The sequence below is a fragment of the Molossus molossus genome, unplaced genomic scaffold, assembly GCF_014108415.1.
Source record: "Molossus molossus isolate mMolMol1 unplaced genomic scaffold, mMolMol1.p scaffold_m16_p_19, whole genome shotgun sequence".
Taxonomy (NCBI): domain Eukaryota; kingdom Metazoa; phylum Chordata; class Mammalia; order Chiroptera; family Molossidae; genus Molossus; species Molossus molossus.
The window spans coordinates 1,580,984-1,604,647 of NW_023425354.1; the positions used below are offsets into that span (position 1 = coordinate 1,580,984).

At 55.4% G+C, this 23,664-nt stretch overlaps 1 protein-coding gene across 1 annotated transcript in view; it reads right to left on the minus strand.

The window, feature by feature from the left end:
- Positions 1-23,664, minus strand: part of RPTOR (regulatory associated protein of MTOR complex 1) — a 175,518-nt gene that overhangs the window by 79,426 nt on the left and 72,428 nt on the right. The window contains exons 5-6 of the mRNA XM_036267872.1: positions 17,842-17,988; positions 7,858-8,033 (exon numbers count right to left, since the gene is read on the minus strand). Of these exons, the coding sequence (XP_036123765.1) occupies positions 7,858-8,033; positions 17,842-17,988 (323 nt within the window). The remainder of the gene's footprint in view (positions 1-7,857; positions 8,034-17,841; positions 17,989-23,664) is intronic.

Sequence of the window (23,664 nt, forward strand, 5' to 3'; positions counted from 1 at the left end):
GAGGCCGATGGGAATGGGGACCACCAGGGTGGAAAATGAATCCAGAGTTCCTTCATTTGCACAGCTTCTGGGTTGCTGAAGGAGACCTCCCTGCCAGCCCGCCCCCCCGCCCCCCACTTCCCCTAGAACTTGGGGGGAGGCTCCGAGTCAGCACACGGTCTGTGGTTGTTCCGGTGCGAACGGGCCACGCTCTGTCCCGCAAACACGCTCGCTCGCACCGCTGCGTAGGGCACTAGGAGCACCGAGACGGCATCGCCGGCATACGAGGGACCTGTGTGAGCACCAAGAGTGTCCTTGGGCCTCCCAGAGAGCAGCAGAGCTGAGCTGCCCAGCACCGCTGCGTAGGGCACTAGGAGCACCGAGACGGCATCGCCGGCATACGAGGGACCTGTGTGAGCACCAAGGGTGTCCTTGGGCCTCCCAGAGAGCAGCAGAGCTGAGCTGCCCAGCACTGCTGCTTAGGGCACTAGGAGCACCGAGACGCATACGAGGGGCCTGTGTGAGCACCAAGGGTGTCCTTGGGCCTCCCAGAGAGAAGCAGAGCTGAGCTGCCGATGACTAGTCCCATCAACATAAAAAAGAAACCACTCTGCCCAGCCGAGAGGTGAGACATGTGGGTTGTTTGACTTTCCTAGATTGTTACAGAGATGAAATACCAGCCAATAATTTGGTTCTTTGTGTTTTTCTTTCGCTGGTTACTAGTTTATGCCCTTTGCATTTTCCTCGTGGGGTGCTCACCATCGCACCGATGCTGAGTGTTCTGTACATCGACGCAATCAACCCTTGGTACGTTACACAATTCTTCTCAATTTATCACTTTACTTAAGATTTTTTCTTGGCCGTACGAAACTTAAAATGTGGGCTTAATCAAGCGTATCAGTTCCTTCGTGACTTTAATTCTCCCAGTGGATCATTTTTCAATATATTACTTTTGTATGAGCTTTTTTTGTGTGTTTTTTTTTTTTGTTTTTTTTTTGGTATGTGCCCCTAGTGGGAACCGAACCCAGAACTCTGTGGTCCACAGGTCGACGCTCCAACTGCTGAGCCAAACCGGCCAGGGTAAGTTTTTTCTTTAAATCCTCACCTGAGGATATGTTTCCATTTATCCTCAGAGTGGAAGGGAAGGAGGAAGGGGGGAGAGATAGAGAAAAGAAGAGAGACAGATATCAATTGGTTGCTTCCCATACAATCCCAACCAGACCCCAACCAGAGCTGGGGACCAAACCACAATTGAGTTACCTGCCCTTGACCAGAATCAAACCCACAACTCTTTGGTCCCCAGGCCAACACTCTAACTGCTGAACCAAACCAGTTGGGGCACGAGTTTTCTTTTTTACACTCAAATCTTTGATACATTTGGAGTTTGTTGTATTAAGGCAGGAGGTAGGGATTTAGAACCTCTGTGGTTAGCCACATGCCCTGGACCCTAGGTCCTGAGTAATTCCCTCTGCCCAGATGGTGGACCCTACACGCACAGCTGACCCTGGAGTGCTTGGCCCCACGGCCCTGCTCGTCCACTCACATTCCTGCTGCACCTTCGAAGTGCATTTTCATGACCGACAGTTCGTTTTCTTTCACAAACTCTTTACTCTTTTATTTTCGTGGCTATTTGCAAACATTTATTCTTCCAGTGGCCTTTAAAGTCACATTCTCAACATTGTGTTAAATTTATGGTTTCATTTAGGGAGAATTTGTAACCCTAATTGATAGGACCTCGGTCAGTCTCTCCGTTCACTCAAACATCCCCTCACATCAGCCAGTGTGGTTCTGTGGAATGCTCTCCGGATACGGCCGACTCGCTGTTGGCCGGTATGTGTCTTTGTCATCACTGCTGCGGCTGCTGAGTCAGACTGACTTTCCTCCCAGCATTTCCTTGCTGGGTATTTTTAATGCAAAAAAAGGGCATAGGAAGAACCCATAAGATGTAGATGTGGGTTCAACAGTGATGTGAAGATGACACCCCGGATTAAGAATCAGTACCTGACAAGGTCTGCAAGCCCACTCAGAAACCCCCCACCATGGGTCTGCTCCCACCCGCCCTCCGGAGGCAGCCGCCCAGACTTCCGTGTGCATCTGCATGTACCTTTCACAGAGTAACAGGCCACTCTGCTGGACACTCCTGTTTCTGCTAATAGCTTTCCAGTGGACTTTATTGGCTTTTTGGCAAAACTGAAATTCAAATAATACATAAATAACGTAAATTCGCCTCCTCTTTAGAATACATATACCTTTCCTTTCATTTCTCATCCGGTTGTTACACCGACTCCGTTTCAGAGCAGTCGGCTGAATGGTTCAAGTTGGTAACATCCCCTGTAGCTCTAACCACACTGATGAAATGCAGAGTGGGAGCTCAGTGTCTGAGGGGGGCTGCAGCCTGGAAGAAAATGTCTCTCATGCAAAGGAAGTATGCTTCTCTAATTATTGTAAGTTTTTATTAAAATTCATTTTTAATTTTATCAAATAACTTTTCCCATTCGCCTAGTAAGATGATGAATTATATTAATAGGCAGCCTAATAGAAACTCATCGCAGCAGCTCTGGAATGAATCTCAATGGTCTAGAGTTAACTGTTCTCTGACCGTGCTACAGGGCTCCCACCGCTGATGTTCACCATGAACGCAGCTGTAGTGTGTGTGAGTGTGTGTGTGTATGTACATGTGGTGTGTGCACGTGTCTATATTTGTACTCTTTGTCGTGTCTGTGTTTGTGTGTATAGGTGCCTCTGTATTTGTATACATACATGTGTGCATACATGTATCTGTACACCTGTATATTTGTACACATGCATGTCTGTGTATTTATATGTGTGCCTACATGTATACATGTGCCTGTGTTTATATACATTTGTGCCTATGTATACATGTATGTGTGCGTGCCTGTATTTGTATGTGTGTGTACCTGTGTGCACACATGTATGTGTGTATGCCTGTGTGTGTATACATGTATACATGGTCAGGACCGCCTCAGGGTGATTTTTATACGACATGAGCTCTACCGTCCTCTGAGAGATGAGCCAACTTGTTTACAGTCACATCATCACTTTTTTTTTTATTCCTCAGCTGAGGATACTTTTCTATTTATCATCAGACAGAGTGGGAGGGAGAGAGAGACAGAAACATCGATGTGATAGAGCCACATCGACTGGTTGCCTCCCACACGACCTGACCAGGGCCAGGGACAAACCGCAACTGAGGTATGTGCCCTTAACTGGAATTGAACCCCCGACTCATTGGTCCAAGGGCCGACGCTCCAACCACTGAGCCAAACCGGCCAGGGCTCATCATCACTTTTATTTCAAAACTTATGTTGGCCATAATGCTTTACCTTTTCTATTTACCATGCTTTCTACTTTCTTCCGCGCCTTCTTTTGGAGAAGAGAAATGTGTTCCCCTGTGAAAGGACGCGCTGTCTCCACCCGATCGGTGGTCATGTCTAACATACCGAAACCCACACCACACAGTGTCGTGTCAGCTGGCATCTAGCACCTCGACTCCGTCCCTCTGGTGAGAACTCCACCAGCTCTGATTTGCCGTTGACACGGCCACGTGCTCGCAGCCCTCCCTCCTCCTTCGGCTGCTGTCCGTCCCCATGGCGGGTCCCTGTCCTGTTTCCAGCTCTTTCTCGCACCCGAGAATGTGCGATGTCCTCCTGAAACCCTCTCTGCCTGTGCGGTGCTCCCGCTGCTCCGCGAGGACCCTCTTTCCCTCCCTCCCTCCATCCTTCCTCCTGCGCCGTGCTCGTCCAGGGCGAAAGCCCGCCCTCACCCGCTGACCCTCACCTGCCCTGCCCCTCTCCCCAAGGCCCTCAGCCACCCCCAAGGGCTCCGCACTGCTCCTGACTTCACTGTCACGGACACTCGCTGCAGGACCTATCCGTCTCATACTTCCCAGCCGCGCCCCGAGGGCGGGCTCAGGGGCGGGAGTCCGCGGCCCTGGCCACTCCGCTGGCTTCGGGTCTTTCCCAGCAGCACGGCAGGAGGCTGCATGGCCACTGTTCAGAGGGGCTCTGTCACCGCATTGCGACATTCGTCGCAACTGAGTGTGTGTCAGGAGATGAGCGGGAGAGCACATGGTTCGTCGGGGGAGGACAGCTACTCTCCTGCAGGTGGGCGCTGGCAGGTTGCGTGACCCGAGACTCTGAGACCACCCTGAAGCCACCTTGGGGTGGATGAAGAAAGGCTGGGTCACAGCTGGGGCCACACTCTGAGACTCTAGAGCAGAGAACCGTTTAACTAAATCCCACGCTAACCTACCGCTCCTGAGGCCGGAGACACAGCCATGATGTCACGGCAGAGGGGACAGTGGAACCACTTTGTCCTCTGACTGCCTGCGCTGAGGCCTGGGACGTCTCTGCCCTCAGACACGGAGGGCCAGGTGGTCTCACAGGTGGTGTGTCAAAGAGGCAGGGGAAATCCAGGGCAGAGCGGGAAGGGGGCGGGCAAAGATGCTGTTGTTTAGAAAACTCTGGAGAACAAATGATTAAGGGTCACCAGAAACCAGTGGGAACTGATGTTCCCCAAGGCAATTCTGACTGATCCTTGGTTGAGTCTTCAAGAAAAAACACAAAGCAATGTCGCAGCGAGGGTTTGAGACAGACCAGTGTGGCATCCTGTGTGGGCACCACGGCTCACTGGGTGAATCTGGCACAGTGCCCACGATGACGAGGACACGGCCACAATGGGTCTCTGACATTTAAACTCCTTCAAATCCCTGAACTTTATGGAAACAAGGACCCTTTCCAGACCCGTTCGACCCTAAAGGACGCATCGATCTCGCGGACGGAGCACGGCAGTGTCTGTCCACGCAGAGCCGTGACACCCAGCAGGACGCATCGCCCTTGTGGATGGAGCGCAGCAGTGTCTGTCCACGCAGAGCCATACCCTCGCGGACGGAGCGCGGCAGTGTCTGTCCACGCAGAGCCGTGATGCCCAGCAGGACGCGTCGTCCTCACGGACGGAGCGCGGCAGTGTCTGTCCACGCAGAGCCGTGACGCCCAGCAGGACGCGTCACCCTCGCGGATAGAGCGCGGTAGTGTCTGTCCACGCAGAGCCGTGACGCCCAGCAGGACACGTCGCCCTCGCGGATGGAGCGCGGCAGTGTCTGTCCACGCAGAGCCGTGATGCCCAGCAGGATGCGTCGCCCTCGTGGATGGAGCGCAGCAGTGTCTGTCCACGCAGAGCCGTACCCTCGCGGACGGAGCGCGGCAGTGTCTGTCCACGCAGAGCCGTACCCTCGCGGACGGAGCGCGGCAGTGTCTGTCCACGCAGAGCCGTACCCTCGCGGACGGAGCGCGGCAGTGTCTGTCCACGCAGAGCCGTGACACCCAGCAGCTCACATGTGCCCGGAAGGAATCTGTGACGGAACCCTGTCCCTCCATCAACATGGAGAGAAAGCCAAAAGAAAAATATACCGTGGATCTTAGCCCACAGTGGTATCTATGGTGAGTAAGGTGAAGAGCGAAGCATCTGCCTGTTTCAGAACTGTTGAAAGTTTAGTTTCTGAAAATCAGGAAGATTGAGCCAATAGGATAAAACTCAGAAAACAGTGCTGTCTGGGAAACATCGCGCTATCAAGTAACAGTCACACCTGCCATCCAGCCCACACAGCAAGCACTGCACTGTGGGACAGGCCGCTGCTCTTTAGCAAGGGTGCCTGAGGGAGGGAGCAGAGTGGTAGATGTCCTCTAATCTGCATTACAAAGGGGGGAGGAAGAAGGGAGGGAGGAAGGAAGGGAGAGGGAGAGGACTTAGGGGGACCCGAGGGGGCAGGGAACCTCCATGGGCAAACCTCTTCCAGGGTATTGCACCAGCAGGTAAGGAGAGCTGTCATTTCCTACAGCTGGTGCTGGGAAACTGGCCCACTGCCTCTTCCTGTCAATAAAGTTTTGCTGGAACACAGGCAGTAAACACAGGCGGCAAACCGTGCCTTCTAGGGCTCTTTCAAGCGGCCACAGAACCAGGACCCTGGCTGCAGACCCTGAGGCACTTCCTGTCTGGCCTCTCCCAGGAAGTTGACAGACCCCAATTCTAGAGCTATTCTGAGCTCTGCAGCTTCAACCCGAGTCCCAAGTCCTAAAGGCCTTTGGTTAAACAAAATACACATCAACACAGTGACACATGTGATGATCGCAAAGGGTGCTCCCAATGGTCCAGGCAGAAGTCACGGCGATACCGGGGCCGAAGGACATGGAATTATAAACTCAGGCTGATCATACCCATGCAAAACCGCAAACACACAACACAATGTTGGATCTACCATAGACAATTGTTTCCTCTTTTCACTTCTTAGTAAATTTTCTACAAAGAATGTATACTTCATTTTTAATAGGGAAATATCAAAGTGACTTTTTAAAATGAAGAAGCCAACCCTTAGCCCTGAAGCTTCAAAGAAGTATGTCTGACACAATGTTTCCTTTCTCCACTTAGAAAGAGCTACTTACTGGCTCTGACTCCACCAGCAGGAGGGGTGCTCACCGCACCTGAGGTTCCTCCAGCCTGGGGTGCACTGCCGTGCAGAAGGGAGTGGTCACTGTGTGAGATCTGCCCTGACCTGCAGCCAGTGGTTCTCTGGTGACCGTCACCCGCAGCCATGGTGTGTGGACTTCAAAGTCCTTCTTATGGTAACGTATTGTTCCTTTAATTAATTTCATTTTAATCCTCATCCGAGGATATTTTTCCATTTATCTTCAGAGTGAGAGGGAGGCAGAGAGGAACATCGACATGAGAGGGACACATCGACTGGTTGCCTCCTGCACGACCCCGACCAGGGCCGGGACAAACTGCAACCGAGGTACATGCCCTTGACTGGAACTGAACCCGCAACTCTTGGTCCACAGGTCAACACGCTAACTGCTGAGCCAAACCGGCCAGGGCCACTGTGCTTCCTTTGAAATGCTTTAAAAACGTACATCCTCCCTGCAAACAAGCTCTCAGGTGGCCACCGCACCGGGCAGGGCAGAGGAAAGCCACTGTTCCAGTCACGCCTGCCCGGCCCCTCCAGGCAGCTGCGCTGGGACCTCCCAGGGATCAGCACACTGGAAGAAGCATCCTCTTGGGGCAGCCCACGGCCCTGGGGTGGGGGGCTGTTCTGTCCACCCAGCCCACAAGCCCTCACCGGGTGTCAGGCTGCCTGGGAAGGCCGCTGCAGGGGCAAAGAAGCAAGTTCAAGCTCTGGTCTGGCCCAGCAGCTCAGGCCCCTCAGGCCCCACCCAGGCCAGTCACGCCCGGGGTCGCCCTGGCAGGTCACTATGTTGGTGGCCCCAGAGTCGACCTGTCCAGGCAGTTTCTCCGGGGCTGTGGGGAAGGAGCTGTCGGGCCGTCCGAGCCAGGAGAGCACCCCTCCCAGGGCAGTGTGCACCCTGCCTCACCAGAGGTCCACACCCCGTCTACCGGCTGGGCAGCAGCTGCTGGGAGGCCCGCAGCGAACCAGACACCGGCAGGTGGGCACTGAGTGAGGGAGAGTCTGAGACAATCAGATTGGGAGGTAGGAAGCGCCTCCCACAGTGGCCCTGGGAGCACCCCTACGTCCTCATCCAGCCACCAAAGAGAACAAGGGTAACAAACGAACAAAACAAAACAATTTAAAATGCTCACAGCTCACCAACCCGTTCTGCTTCCGCTCAAGGGGTGAAGTGGCTTCTCTTTAGCCACAGCCTCAGGACGACCAACCTCGGAACCAGCTCGCACACCCCGCACTGAACACAAGCAGCGAGCACCTGTGCGGTCGATCCAGGACGCAGGAGCCCTGAGCTCTCCAGGAGCCGAGCCCACCAGGACCCCGAGTCCCAGGCAGATTCCTCGGACTGTGTGATTCGGGACCCACAGGAAGCCCTGGGGCATGGGTCACCAGTGGACACTCACCAGCGCAGGGCGATTTTGATGGGGGTGGTGAGGCAGGAGGTGAACAGGTCGGCCGGGAGGTCAGGGACCATGGGCAGGAGCTCGCTGGCCTCGCAGGCCGCCAACTGGATGCAGTTCTTCATGGATGGGGGCAGGGGCATCTGGGCGAGTGGGTGGTCAGGGTTGATAGCAGCAACCTGTGGGAGAAGGGAGAACGTTAAGGAAGATGGTGACTCAGCTGCTGTGCCCACCTGGAGAGTCGGCTGGTCACTGGGAGAGGACACGCCCCACAGTGGGTTCCCACCAAGTCCTGGAGAAGGGTGGTCCCCTGGCAGCACTGCCAGGCCTGGTCTCTGGGAAATCAGGTTCCCTGTGCAAAGGGCCTTCCTTACTCTTCGACTACACCCAGGTCCATATACATTTCCCACCAGGGCTCTTATGATGTCTTGTTTATTTTAAAATTCAGTCTTTAGCCCTAGCCGGTTTGGCTCAGCGATTAGAGCATTGGTTTAGGGACCAAAGAGTTGTGGGTTCAATTCCAATCAAGGCCATGCACCTTGGCTGCATTGGATCCCTGGCCCTGGCTGGGATCATGTGGGAGGCAACCAATCAATGTGTCTCTCTCACATTGATGCTTCTCCCCCGCTCCCCTTGTATCTGAAAATCAATAGGAAAAATATCCAAAGGTGAGGATTAAAAAAAAAATTCAGTCTTTAACCCACCATTACCTAGTGACCAGGACGTTGGCGAAGGGGGAGGGGGGTTAAAGGGAGGCTGTGACAGCAACGGAAACACTGCGCTCCTCCGTCTGTACCCCGGACCAGTCCTCGAGGAGGAGCAGCCTGTCACACCAAGGCCACCTTTCTCCCAGGCCATCCTCACGCACAGGGAGCCACATCCTCGGGCACTCATGGGTTTTACCAAGTCCCCCTCCCCAGGTGCTGTATCCTGTCTGATGCGGAGGCCACGCCTCCTGGCCAGGCCACGTGTCCTGCGGCAGCGAGTTCCCACAGGGCTTCTGGGCTGTGTCTGCCTCCTCTGCACCCTGTGCTCCACAAGCATTTGGCTCAAAGCTTAGGAAGGACCTGGGGCACAGGTGGAGGTCTGTGGAGGCCATGGAGAAAGTGAGACAGGTAGTGTAGAAACACCTTTACTCCGAACAAGTCTATTGGAAACCCAACTTCCCAAGTCAGAGCGGTCGCTGATAAAAGCCCAGCTACTTTCTGAGCCTGGAGCCACCAAGGTGCTGACCAGGAGAAGGACAAGCCCAGATGCAGAGCCCAGGGGCCTGATGCAGCCAGGCTGCGCCCCTTCCCACCCCAGCATTGGGTGCAGGGGCCTGATGGAGCCAGGCTGCAACCCTCTCCCACCCCAGCACTGGGCGCAGGGGCCTGATGGAGCCAGGCTGCGACCCTCTCCCACCCCAGCATTGGGCGCAGGGGCCTGAGGCAGCCAGGCTGCGACCCTCTCCCACCCCAGCATTGGGCGCAGGGGCCTGATGGAGCCAGGCTGCAACCCTCTCCCACCCCAGCATTGGGCGCAGGGGCCTGATGCAGCCAGGCTGTGACCCTCTCCCACCCCAGCATTGGGCGCAGGGGCCTGATGCAGCCAGGCTGCGCCCCTTCCCACCCCAGCGGGCAAAGGGGAGGCATGAGGGCTCTGCCTCGGGAACCAGCAGCCAGCAGCATCCTGCCTATTCTGGACCTCAGGGGCACACATTCCATCCCCACCATCAAGTGTGTGCTTTTCACAGAAGCCCTTTATCTACTTGAATTAGCTCCCTCTGCCCCTACTTTGTAAGAGGTGTTTTGTTTTGTTTTTAAATATGTTTTTATAGATTTTTTTAGAGAGAAAGGAGAAGAGAGATAGAAACATCCATGTGAGAGAGAAACATCGATGGGCTGGCTCCTGCATGCCCCCTACTGGGGATCAAGCCCACAACCCGGGCATGTGCCCTGACGGAAATCAAACCGGGACCTCTCAGTCCATGGGACAATGCTCAGTCCAGGACACTCAATCCATGAAGCCACATGGGCCAAGCTTTGTTTTGCTTTCTTTTTTTCTTTTTCTTTTTTTGGTACATGCCCCTAGCGGGAACCGAACACAGGCCGATGCTCCAACCGCTGAGCCAAACCAGCCAGGGCTGTTTTGCTTTCTTAATCAGGAAAGGGTGCTGGGTTTTGTCAGGTACTTTTTTTGCGTTGGCTAATGTGATCCTGTGATCTGACTGTGACCTGTTGGAAGGGCGTCACATGGACGTCTTGACTAGCAGCCAAATATGCACAGCTGGAATAAGTCTACTGGGCCGTGGAGTGTGACTCTCCCTGTGATGGCCAGGCGGGCCTGCTGCATTTCGGTGGAAACTTCTGCAGCTCTGTCTTCCTTCTGCATGTCTACCTTGGTATCAGGGCAATCATGGCCTCACAAAATAAACTAGGAAGTGTTCCCCTCCCCCCAAATCCATTTTCTGAAAAAGATTGTGTGAAATTGGTGATCATTCTTTAAACACTGGGTAGAATTTCCCAGTGACCCATCTGAGACCGCAGAGTCCCCTCTCAGGCCTGTGTAATCGACAGAATCCATCTCTTCTGGTGCCGGGACAAGTCACATCATCGCCCCTCTCGGCTGGGTCGGCACTTGTGGTTTGAGAGGGAGCAGAGTTGTCAGATTGACCCCTGGGAAGCTGTTCATCGTATCCCGATTTTTCTTCTGAAGGCTGCAGGTCCTGCTTCTTCTCTTGCTCTATTTGTTAATCTTGCTAGAGATTTATCCATTTTATTGACTATTTCTGAGACCTGGCTCTTGGTCTCACCGATTTTTCTCTACCGATTTTCTGTTTTCAGTTTCAGCGATCTCTGCTCTTCTCTTCATCGCTTTTCCTTCTGGTTGCTTGGGTTCATTTTGTTCTGCTTTCCTGGTTTCTTCAGGTAGTGCTGTGGTCTGAACGTCTGTCCCCCAAAAATGCATGTGCTGGGATCCTAACCCCCAAAAGTGATGTCGATAGGAGGGAGGGCCTTTGGAAGGTACGTAGGTCACGAGGGTGGAGCTCCCCTGAGGGGACTGGTGCCTGGGCAGAAGCCTGAGAACCCCCCCGGCAGGAGATGGAGCAGGGTGGGGTCCTCGCCTGGCCATGCCAGCCCCTGCTCTCAGGCCTTCAGCCTCCAGGCCTGGGAGAAACCCACTGCTGCTGCTCGGAAGGCACTCGGTCCGTGCTGTTCTGACGCAGCAGCCAGAGCAACTCAGACAAGCAGGAACCCAGCTTCCACGTCCGACCCTTCCCTCTTTCCTGGCGGTAGGATCTGGCGCTGACATTCCCTTCAGTTGCTTTAGTTGCATCTGATCAATACTGACACATATTTCCTTTTTCATTCAGTTCAGTGGTTTTTTTTTGTCAGTTCCCTTGAGACATCTGTTAATTTTTCTGAGGTTTTCCTGTTGACTGTTACTGCCTCCAGTTCATTCCACATAGGCAAAGGGCAGGCTGTGTGACTTCAATCACTTACAACTTCCGAGGCTTGCTGTGTGGCCAGGATACGGCGTTCCCTGCGCATGCCCCTTGCACGCGTGGAAGGAGGAGTATGTGGCTGTGCTGACTGCTGCTGGGTGGTGCTCACTGAGTGCTGGTTAGACCCTCAGGGCTGACATCTCCACACGAAAGTTCATCTCCTCCTCAAAGACTTGTCTGAGCCTTCTTCTCTGCCCTGAGCTACTTCCGTGGCCTCAGGAAGCGGGCTGTCTCCTGCGATACACGCACACCCTTCCTTGCTCCTGGCCTCAGTGTTAGGAGCAGCCACTCCCTGTCTTCTCCTCCAACGGCTCTCTACCTACCAGGACCTGCAGCCACTCTCTGGCTGCCACCAGGAGCTGCACTGCCCGCAGCCACCACGAAGTCTGTGCAGGAGACCATCTAGCCAGTGCCTCTGTGTCCTCTAGCTTCAGCCCGGGGCGGGGGGGGGGGTGCGGGGAGGTCCTCTGTGACAGCTGACAGGGCCACCCATCGGGCAGCCCACTCCACATCCCAGAGTGTCGGCCAGGGTCTGTGGTGCAAGACAGTCAGCATTTTCCTATTTTTAACGAGATGTAATGAGAAAAAAGGATTAAACTCTAAGACTTAACGTCGGAGAGGCTCCCAGTGTTAGGATGTCTGCACACAGTGAGTTATGTTCGCGGATTCAGGTTGATAATTTTTCCTGTTTCTTTCTGTGTCTCATACAAAGCAAAGAGGAAACAGATTCGTGAATCACGATCTGAAGAAGACACGCGAAGGCAGCTTATTCCAATGCCACTTGCTTCTCAGACCAGGTCTGTAAATATTTCCTGAGCGCCTACTTCCCGGGAGGCATCCCTGACAGGTGTGCACACACCAGACGTAAATTACAGCTGCCAGCACCGATCGAAGAGACACTGCAAGAAGATACACAATTAATTGTCCAGTTAATTGTGTGAAACTGCTATGAGGCCAGAGGAGGACGCTTCGGGCTCAGGGATGTGCCATCACAGGAGAATTTCAGTTACACACTGGAACTGAGTGCACTGTCGAGACTGCTTGTCAGGGGCTTCACTTACACCGTCAGCAGTGAGGGCTCCTACATTTTCTATGCAGAGAAGTCAATTTCCTGTCTCCCAAAGCCTTCGAATGACAGGACTCGATGGTAAAAGGTGCCAACAGAGAAGATGGATCTTCCCATACTTGTGGCAGAAGGGAGGGCATGGGTGCCCAGCCGCAGCAGAGTTCAGAGATGCCGAATGGTTCTCCTGCATGGTGGGATGTGGGAATCCATGCAAACATACTCCGCAAACTAGACCCAGTCCCACAAATCACAGGAAGCGGTGCTTGGTCCTGGGCCACCTTTCCTCCTCCATGACTCCTCCCAGCTCCACCTGCACGAGGTCCTGGTCTCTAAGAGGCTGCTTTCCCATGAACCCCCATGTAGTGAGCAAGTCAGCTCTCCAGGGAGCTCTGTCGGCCTGCCTCCCCACTAGTTTTTTCACCCCCAGCAGGGGTTGGAGGGTGGGCTGGTAGCTGTGTGAATCCCAATTAGAGGGGTTTCTGCTGTATTTGCTTTTAAATCCCCTCCCAAAACCAATTGAAATGGTAGCATTTCTTCTTCTTTTTTTTTATCCTCACCCGAGGACATTTTTCCATTTTTTGTTCAGAGAGAGTGGGAGGGGGAGAGACAGAGAGACATCGACGCGAAAGGGACACATCGAGTGGCTGCCACCTGCACAACCCAAACAGGGCCGAGGACAAACTGCAACCAAGGTACATGCCCTTAGCGGGAACCTACCCGGGTCTCTGAACTGCAGGCCAACACTCTAACCGCTGAACCAAACCGGCCAGGGCACATTTCTTAAATGACAAATGCAACTCTCTTCTGCAGAAAGAGGCAGGAGAATTCAACTGCCTTGTGAGTTTCTGAAGACTTGAAAACCTTCACAATCATGAGCTGTTACAGATCACTATACACGAAGTATAGAAATATTGGGGGGGGGGGGGTACTTGGCTTTAAAACAGAGGGCTTGAAGCTGTCCAGGGTGTGGGCTTGGAGAGGCATGGGCTGCAGGCCAGGGTCACCTGGGGACCCATCGTCAGGAGAGGCCCCTGCGTACCTGTGTCCCTGGAAAGCATTTGGGGATTTTCTTCTGCAGAGTGACTGATGCCTCTGGGAAATGAGGGGGCCAGTGCAGACACAGGCATCCTGGGAGACAGCAGGCCTTGGGTCCAGGTGGCACCTGCTCTCCATGAAGCAAGGCCCCGGGTGACGACTCCTACCCACGGGCACACAGTTCCCGTGGTCAGCAACTCTTCCTTCTTACATGTGAGAAACAACTAAGAACCATCATGAACCCCCGGCAGGAACGAGGATAACCCCAGTTAACCGTAAGAGAAGAATTCACACTGGAGGAAATGGAGACAGCGTAGCCAAGAGGAGAACATCCTTTAAAAACCCACAAACTGCCCTGGCCGAGGGTTGGCCTGTGGTCCAGAAAGACCCAGGTTCAGTTCCTGCTAAGGGAACGTACCTCGGTTGCAGTTTGTCCCCAGCCCTGGTTGGGTCAGGGCCGTGCGGGAGGCAGCCACTTGATGTATCCCTTTCACGTCGATGTTTCTCTCTCTCTCTCCTTCTCTCTCCCTTCCACTCTATCTGAACAAAAAATGGAAAAGTGTCCTTGAGTGAGGATAAAAAAATGAAATAAAATAAAATAAATAAAAACCCACAAACATTTAAAAATTACAGAAGACAAGAAGGCCATTATATCACAGACCTCGGTCACTTACCACTTCCCACCAATGGTAGCAGTGGGGCCTCAAAAGAGGAAGATGAGGGTGAAATGTGACCTGAGGATGACAGACAAGTCCCTCTGGACATAGCACTGTGGACCCCATTCCGGGTGGTAAGACCCACGACCCCAGCAAGTCCCGGAAACATTCTCAAGGTCACACACACATTCCAATGTGGCCACCGATGGCCGACACAAGCACCTCCTTCAGATGGCTCAGCCTAACCCTGACACACAGCACCAGGCGGCGCTGGCCACGTGCCATGGCATCCTTGCCGTGTGTTGCCCGCAGCAAAAGCAGGGGGCTGGAGGGGTCCAAGATGGGAATCCGTCAATGCTACGGGATACACAGTCAACGTTTTAAGAAACCCGAAGATTCTGATGTTTGTCATTTTTGTCGGATTTACCTAGTTTAAATACCTGACATAAAATTTACTCTCCGTGATGAATACTGGAGGTCAATGAATGAGACGTCAGTCCAAACACAGGGTTTCAGAATGGGAAGTGGGGGTTCACGTGGGGGGCCCAGTGGTGCTGCAGGAGCCAGCCTGACTGGCCAGTGAGCATGCGTGTCGCCTGCCAATGGCCTCGGGGTAAGAGGACCAGACAGCAGTGTTTAGAGCAGGCGGATCTCCCATGAAGATTCCTCCCAAAGCACAGCCACCCTTTTGGGGAAACCTCCTCCTACCACTGCCATAGCTGTGCTGCAGGCCTACACGGTGACCACGGCTCTGCTCAGGACCAAGGCTGGGGACACAGGTCACCCCGTCACTGGACAAAGAGGGAATCCTAGACCTGACACTGCATCCGCCTGCTGTCTGCAGTGCTGAGAGCTAGTGCCTGGGCAAGGACCCAGGAGCAGGTCTGAGAGACTCAGAGACCGTGTCAGAGACTCACAGAGACCTCAGGGAGCACCTGCTTAGCACTAGCTTCCGTTCTAGTCGCAGACCACAGAATTAACATGAGATAAAGGCCGTCGTAGAAATATTTGAATTCCCTTTTTCTCTCTCTCTCCTCCCAACTCTTTCAAGGCATAGTTCGTGCTACGACTAGAAACACCCTCCTTTGGCGGTCCGGATGTGGGTGGAGGTACTCCGCACAGCCCCGGGTCCGGCACACCTCGCACCGCACTGGGTCGTCGGCCTCTCAGAACAAGCCCTGCCCACTTCTCTCGGCTCACGAGTGATCGGCGACTCAAGAAAAGTGTGAAAATGCATCATAAGTTCACAAAGAGCCTGGCCAGCTGTGGAGAGGGTGAGAACCCTTTAAAAGAACGAACCTAAGCGGCCACAGAGGACACCAGGCACCACGGCAGCGAGGGCGCCCGTCTCGCCGTTCCTTTCCCGCTGCTCTGCGCGCCGGCGCGTGGACGGAGCCAACGGGAGCAGGCGCAGTGGGCACGGCCGGCAGGCGCAGGCGCAGTGGAGGAGTCCACGGGAGCAGGAGCACAGGGGGAGCCAATGGGCGCTGGCGCAGTTGGGGAGCCGACGGGAGCAGGCGCAGTGGGGGAGCCAACGGGAGCAGGCGCAGTGGGGGAGCCGACGGGAGCAGGCGCAGAGGGGGAGCCGACGGGAGCAGGCGCAGAGGGGGAGCCGACGGGAGCAGGCGCAGTGGGCACGGCCGACAGGCACAGGCGCAGTGGGGGAGCCGACGGGAGCAGGCGCAGTGGGGGAGCTGACGGGAGCAGGCGCAGTGGGGGAGCCGCGAATCCCTGCAGAGAGACAAGCGAGGGGGGTCGGGGCGACACTGGGGCGACGCTGGGACTGGGCACGCCGTCCATCTGCCACTTAGGACAACAGCCTTTCATCTCTTCTTCTCTATGAGGACCTGGTTAGCCAATGAAGCAGGTTTTCCCCTCAAAAAAAGACACAGGGGTTCTGTCGCACTCAGCGTCAGCGACATGGACGTGCTTGGGCGGCTGAGCCCGGCAGCACGGAGAACACGAGGTGCGGGGGCGGCGGTAACAGTCCCGCACCCAAGGCCGACGCCCTGGTCTCTCCTCCGCCACCGGAAACTCGTGAACCGGGTAGAAAACCAGGCGCGGTTGCCGGCGCGGACCCTGCACCCGAGGCCGCGGTGCCACTGCGGGCGGGCACATGCCCGGGGGTGGGCCGCGTGGGGGCGGGGCGTGCGGAGGCAGCCGGCCGTGTCCTCTCCCATCGATGTTTCTCTCTCCCCTCCCTTCCCCTCTCTCTAAAAAATAAAAACGTATTTCTCAAAAAATCAGGTAAGGTTCTTTGGTGCTTTTATTTACATATTACAAATGTAAAAACAATTGTTTTGCATTACTCATTACTTGATGGGAGGAAAGGCAAATGGGCCCCCGGCGCTTTGAGTGTTGGGTGCTCATTAGACAGCCTATCCCTTGGGCGCACTTAGCAAGACGCAGCCCGCGCTGCCCCTGTCCCGTGGCGAGAGAAGGACAACCGCCCCTCTGGCGCTCCTCGTCGCCCCTCCGCAGGGCCGTGTGCGGGGGCTCGGCTCAGAAATCCAGACCGCGGGCTGCGACAGCCGTGCACACGTGAAAACACAGCCACCTGCAGGGCGGTGCAGCAGGCGGGGGAGCCCCGCTCCGACCCTCCCTCCGCGGCCCTGGGATCTCCCTGCCGCAGCCGGGCAGCCGAGCGGGCTGGGGGCGCAGCAGCCGGCCGGGGCTCTGGCCCCTGGGTGCCGCGGGGCGCTCTGCCGGCTAGTTCTTGCGCCTGCCGCAGGGTGGCGCCCTCTCAATAGAAACTGCCTCCTCCGGTTGTCTTCAGAATTCACTGTTTGATTCCAACATCCCAGATGAATCAAAACAGCTACACGGGCTCCCCTTGCGACCAGAGCAGCGCATGCTCTCCGCTCCCACACCGGGACGGCTCCTGTTTGGGCTGGTTTTCTACATTTAGCTTAGTGGGTGCTTTTCAAAAATTTTATAATTTTTTTTTATTGAAACAAAATAAAATCGGGCAATTACAAAAATACTAGTGAAACCAAAGGCTCATTTCTCCCGAAATAAAGGATTCGGGTTCATTTCCACGTCTGTCTCAGGCCAGAAGAGCACAGATCAACTCTGTTAATGTCATCACTTAATTCTCATGTTCAGATCTAAAAGGACACTAAGTAAAATGAGACGTGAACCTCAGGGGGAAAGGGTTGGGGGGTGGGGGTGGGAAGAGATAAACCAAAGAAACTATATGCACAACCCATGGCCACAGACAACAGTGTGGGGAAGGCAGGAGTGTGGAGGAGGGGTTCAATGGGGGCAAAAAGGGTGGACATCTGTGAGACTTTCAACAATAAAGATATAAAGATTTTTTTTTTTTAAAAGTCCACTAGCCCTGGCTAGTATGGCTCAGTGGTCAGAGCATCGGCCAGAGCACCAGAGGGTTTCAGGTTTGATTCTTGGTCAAGGGCACATTCCTGGGTTTCAGGTTCAATCTCCAGGTGAGTGCGGGAGGTGACCAATTGATGTGTCTCTCTCACATCAATGTCTGTCTCTCCTCCCTCTAAAAAAACTGATGTAGAAACAATATCCACATGTGAGAATTAACAAGAAAGAAAAGCCCTTTAGCTGCCCCACATAACTCCCAAGTTCTCTGTCGCTGAATGTCCTACCTTGCCAGAGCGCTGGGAGCAAACCCCACTGGAGAAGTGTGGGCAGCACTGAGCCCAGTGCCCTGACTTCCCAGCACAGCCCCGGCACCTGCTCAGGACACAGCCCTGGGCACTCGAGAGCCTCACCTCCAACTCCTGCTCCCTCTGCAGGGCAAACTGCCGGAAGGACTTGACGACGAGGCCGGCGTTGGAGCAGTCGTAGACGAAGATCGACGGGCTGCCCATCCACGTCTGCAAGTCATAGATGGACAGGGGGATGTACTGCGTGTAGTTCTGGAACAAAACACAGAGCATGTGTGACTCACACCCGAGACTTCTGCTGCCAAAGCACCAGCATCAAAGAGGGTACAACACGTGGCTCGTCCGGGGGACGATCCCAAGCTGTCATCTACACCCAGGCAGTGATGGCCATGTCTGCCCAGGTCCAGCTCGCTGTCCCCTGGGCTCGTGCTCACTCCCACTGCAGGGTCTCCCTCCCCAGGTCCCATCGTGGGGCCACAGTATTCACCACACCCCACTCCCCCTGCCCCCAAAGCCCAGCTTCCTCTTGCTGACCAAAGGACACGTCTGCACGCTCCCTGCTCAGCGTCTGAGCTGCTCTGTGCCTTCACACTGCTCAGCTCGCTGTGCAGGGGACACAGGCCCTCAGACCTCATGGCCCCACTGTCCCATCATTCCGGAGGCACCGGAACACGTGCTCTGCAGGTGATGAAACACCCCACGTTGTGGTTCTTCAAACCATGGAGCAGCAACGCAACTCGGCTGCAGGCAAACAGCTTTCTGGACACACTGTTCTGCTCAGTCCTCGCAGCACCCCAGAGATGCTGCTGGACGTGGGGAGGAACATCCCCGTCACTGGAGAAGCCGTGAAACGCTCGATGATGGGAACATTCCTAAGCCGTGCTGCACAGACGCCTCTCTCCCCTCCCTCCCTCGAGCGCCAACAGGGGACAGGGCAGTGAGGCAGGGTGGAAATCAATGCTGTGCCCTCGCAGTGGAGGTGACTGTCACAGCAGCTGAGGCCTGAACGCGCCCAGGTGGCTTCCGGCAGGGCTGTTTGTGAACAAGGAGAAGCACCAACAGCAGAGCCCAAATAGGCCTGAGGGGTTTGTCATCAGAGCCGCAGGCAGCAGAGGCTTTGTCAAGGAGCAGCAAGTCAGCAGGTGTGAGTCGCATCCCGACAGGCCGACAGGCCGGGCTCGTGACACAGGTGTGCAGGGGCATGTCACAGCACGAGGGATGGCACTCTGCCTGCGCTTGGTGGCTTGCTTGTCATGCACCGTGTGAGAACGCACGGCCTGAGCTCTGAATCAACTCACTGGGGAAGAGATGTCGACTCTTCCCTCACGGAGCTGAGTCGACGCCAGCCCCAGCACAGCGCCCACAGGGGTTTCGCTAGTGGAATCGGACAAGCTGGTTCTACAGCTGGTGCAGAGAGAAATGCGCCAGGAGACAAAGGATGATTTTCATAAAGAATAATGAGCAGAGACTCACACTGCCACACGTCAAGTACACGCTAAACCTTTGGTAGTTACAGGACGAACCAGGGAGGCCAGACAGGTCAGCAGAAGAGAAAGCCCACAATGACCCTCATGTAACTAACTGAACAGAGGCGGCCTTTCAACTCAGTGGGGGGAACGGACCGCTCAGTCACTGAGACCCGAACATCACCTAACCACTCCTGACTGCTGGCTGATGCCACACACCGGAAACCAGGGCAGATTTAAAGACTAACCTGAAAGCAGAATGAAAGATTTTTTATTTATTCTGGTGTAAGAAAGGCCTTCTTAAGCAAGTCCTCAAACCTAGAAGCATTAAAGAAAAGTATAACGCCACGAAAATGACATAATTCGGGTAAAAACAAACACCAGCAACTAGCAGCCTGAGAACATGGTGGGCACAGCATCCGCAATGGGTTTGCGTTTAGAATGTGTGTGTGTGTGTGTGAATTCTGCAGATTGACCAGACACACCACGACAGGAAGCACACAAACAGGCACCGCAGAGTAGCAAGAACCTCCCGTGACCATAGGAAGAGTCTCATGCTCTCTATCAATCCTGGAAACAGTCACAATAAGAGTCTTCCTTCCTTCACTCAGCAATCTGGAAGGAAATACAAAAGATGAACGGGCCCTGGCCGGTTTGGCTCAACAGTTAGAGCGTCAGCCCGTGGACCAAAGAGTCTTAGGTCCGATTCTGGTCAAGGGCATGTACCTCAGTTGCGGTTTGATCCCCACCCCTGGATGGGGTCATGCAGGAAACAACCAATTGATGTCCCTCTCTCTCTCTTTCTCTGTCCCTCCCACTCTATCTGAAAATCAATGGAAAAATATCCTTGGGTGAGGATTGAAAAAAAAAGATGAGTGACACCCCTGCTGACAGGGAGACTTCAACAGGGCCCATCACCGGTGAGATGTGAATGAATTAAGGAAGCTTTATCCGGCAATACCTGTAAAACACCCAGAATCCACTCCACAGAAGTACGAGCAGCGCAGAGGCGTCCGCACAGGAGGCCCAGCACTGTCACGGAGAGAAGCCGTTGGCTGTCTCGGCCGGAGGAGGAGACAGGTCTCGTCCTGCCTCTCCCTCCCCTTCGCCTGGAGTCTGAGCCGGCCCACGTCCCAGGCTCCCCGGGGTGGGTGGGATCCTGCACTGAGCTCTGGCCAGTGGGATACGGGCAGAGTGGTGCCCCTGCCTCTCCCTCCCCTTCGCCCTGGAGTCTGAGCCGGCCCACGTCCCAGGCTCCCCGGGGTGGGTGGGATCCTGCACTGAGCTCTGGCCAGTGGGATACGGGCAGAGTGATGCCACCCTGGGGCTCAGGCCTCGTCTCCTCCTTCCTCTGGAGGGAACGTGGTCACAGTAGGCCACCCTCAGCCATGCAGGGGCAGGGGCAGGGGGACCACAGAGCTGGGCCCCACACCATGACGACACCACCGCAGGCCCAGACGGCCACAGACTGTCACAACTCATCCTGGAACCCAGTGAACACAGGAGGGGACTGGGACCAGAGCAAGAGCAGGCGTCGAGGGCGAAAGGCCCCGTGCGGCTGCAGGGACGGCTGGTTGGGACGCACTGACGGGGTGTCAGGAGCTCACTGTGGTTTAACGGGGTGTCTTAGAGCCTCAGCTGTCCTATGGGCCCAGCTTGCGGGGAGAAACGGACAAGCTGTGTGTAAGCGCCACACACTAACACTGCTCACTCGGAGTGGGCACACGCATGCGTGCGTCCACGTGTGTGTGGAGGGAAGAGGTGTGGACACGGGACTGGGGGGACACATCCGAGCAGCTGGGGCTGGCACGCCATGGGGAGGCCGAGGTGTGCATGTCGAGTGAGGAGATAGTGATTTCTTTTAGAATCCTTCGTAAATTACTTTTGCTTTTTAAAAAGAAAACAATGTACAGGAACCACTGAAAGGAGGGAGGAAAGAAAGCGCCAGGGCTTACTACGCCTCTCCACTCGCTCGCGTTTCATAACGAGCAGGGCGTGCACAGCGCCTGCCCGGGTGAAAGGCTGCAGCGAGAGCCCACCACGGCGGACGGGAATGACTGCCGCCCGGCACCGCTCTGCGGGACCCCCTCCCACCCACGGTCAGGGGGCCGGAAGGGCTTCCTCGGTTTTCACGTGTTCAAGATGAGACCCTGGACAAGACTTTCTTTGAACGTGTTTTCAAACCTTTACTGTGAAATTCACTAACTCTTTTCAAACCATGCGTAAGTGTAAGTGAAGGGTGCAAGTTCTCTCTTCCCTTCCTGCGGCCGCTGTCCTGCACCCTCCCTGGCGGAGCCCCTGCAGTTCCTCTGTGCTTCCAGACACTTTCTACCTCCGCGGGTGAGCAGACAGCTCTGGAAGGTCACTCAGCCTCAGCCCGGGGGGACCATGCCCCCAGAGCACTCTGCAGCTTCGCTCCTGCACCTCGGCGCCTTCAGGGCCGCCCGTGCCACCTACTCTCTGCAGCGGCAGGGCCGGGCGGCCTGCTGGCAGGCGCTCCGCTGTCGCCAGCTCTCCGTGAACACTGGTGCATCCATCGCCTCCCCGCTCATCTCTGCGCACCGGTTCGGGTACAGCTGTCGAACGACACCGATGCCCGGAAGCTGGTCATGGGTCACGGCCACGCGCCGGCAGGGCCAGTCCGTGTCCACGGACGCTGCGTGCCGCGGCTGCAGGCGTGGCGATGTCCTCTCACTGCCTCCTTGCCCACGAGTGGAGCCTGTTCGTCTCCTTACAGGCCGCTTACATTTCTCGTCTTTCAGCTGTTCGTGTGCTGCCGGGTCCTCCTGGGCTGTTCCTGCGAAGAGCTTAGCTGGTGTGCAACAGTTGCCTGTTCACTGAGGAGCGTGGCCTAACCTGCCCCACACATGCAGACATTTCCCCCACTGGCCACCTGGCTTCACTTCTGCATTTTCTGCAGCACCGAAGTTTGAAATTTTATGAAACCAAATTTATCAGTATTCCCACGTAGATTTTGTTAAATGCTCAGAAAGCTTTCATCAGACAAAAATTATTTTAAAATACTTGCCCACAGATCCCTCTAGCACGGTTATTACGTTTACTAGTAAACAGCCTACCATGGAGCCTGCTACCCAGCTGAAGACAGACAGCCTCAGAAACAGGGTCCACCTGTCTGCACCCTCTGATTCTCCTCAGGGGTAACTGCTGGTAGGGACTTGGGGTCCACCCTCAACAGTGCCTGTAACCTCCCGCGGGGGTTAGTGACCCCAGCATCCCTCACACCCTGGCGAAGGCACCGCCCTGCAGGGGCCCCTCCACCCCTGCAGGGGCCTCTCCGCTCCAGGCTGTGGGAAGCAGCCATCCCGATTCCAGTGGCTCCAACTCATTCACGGCCCCTGCTGAGCGGGTTTTAGTAAATACTGGTCCACCCGGAATTCCTTCTGTTTAAGATGCGAATTTCTCAGAGCACAGCTCTTAGCTGTGAGCCGGACTTCTGACAATAGCGTGTCTGTGGTGAGGACGGGGAGCCCGGCTGGCTGCACATCTGCGCGGACGGAATCTCCACAGGTGACGTGACGGCTGCTGAGTGAGGTCATGTGAACACGCTTCCACCACACGGTGCCGTCATTTGAAATCTGTGTTCGGTTATCTGCTCATTTAGGTTAGTGCATATTTACCAAAGTAGATGCTTGCTTCACAAGTTGCTGTGTCCACCAGAGTCAGGTCCCCGGGGAAGGGAGAGGCGCCGGGCGCCGCGCTGCTGGCTGGTCCTGAGCAGAGGGAAGGCCCCTGCGGGCCTCACGTGGTGCTAAGGGACAGCAGGACGGGCGCGGCCCGTGCTTCCAGAGCGCTTTTTGTTCTGGGTACAAGTCTCACCACATGCTTTGTGAACACTCTGCCGGTCGGTGACGGTGTCTCGGTTCTCTGGGTGGGCACGACCTCCTGGAGAGTGCGGACGTGTCCTCGAACACACTGCGCGCCAGCGTAGTTTCTGTTTCCTCGGGAGTTTACACCGGACAGGACGAGACGCAAGATCAGTCTGTGCTGCCTCGAGGGACTCACGTTAAACACGAAGGTACGGAGAGGCCAGATGGGAGAAGGCGCCTCCCGACAGCCCGGACTCCAGCATGGAGCGTTCCAGAGGTGAAGGGGACATTCACGGTGACAAACAGGTCAGGCTGTCGGACGACACGAACCATCCTGAATGTGCACGCGCCCAACTCCGCGTCGGATGCACGGAGCGGGACCGCGAGGGCCAAACCCTCAGCCCCGGCCGGAGGTCTGTGTGACCCCGTCAACACTGACTGGAGGAAACTTCCAAACCAAGGCAATTCCAGACACAGATAAAGAAAATCACCGCTAACGTGAAAGACCGGAACGGCGCTGCCCATCGCTCTGAGCTCACAAGCCCTCACCGTCCTCTGCAGAACGCGCAGCGTTCGCCCAGTCTGGCCACAGGCTGGGTCGTAAAACCGTATTTGTGAAGATTAAAGGATTGAAA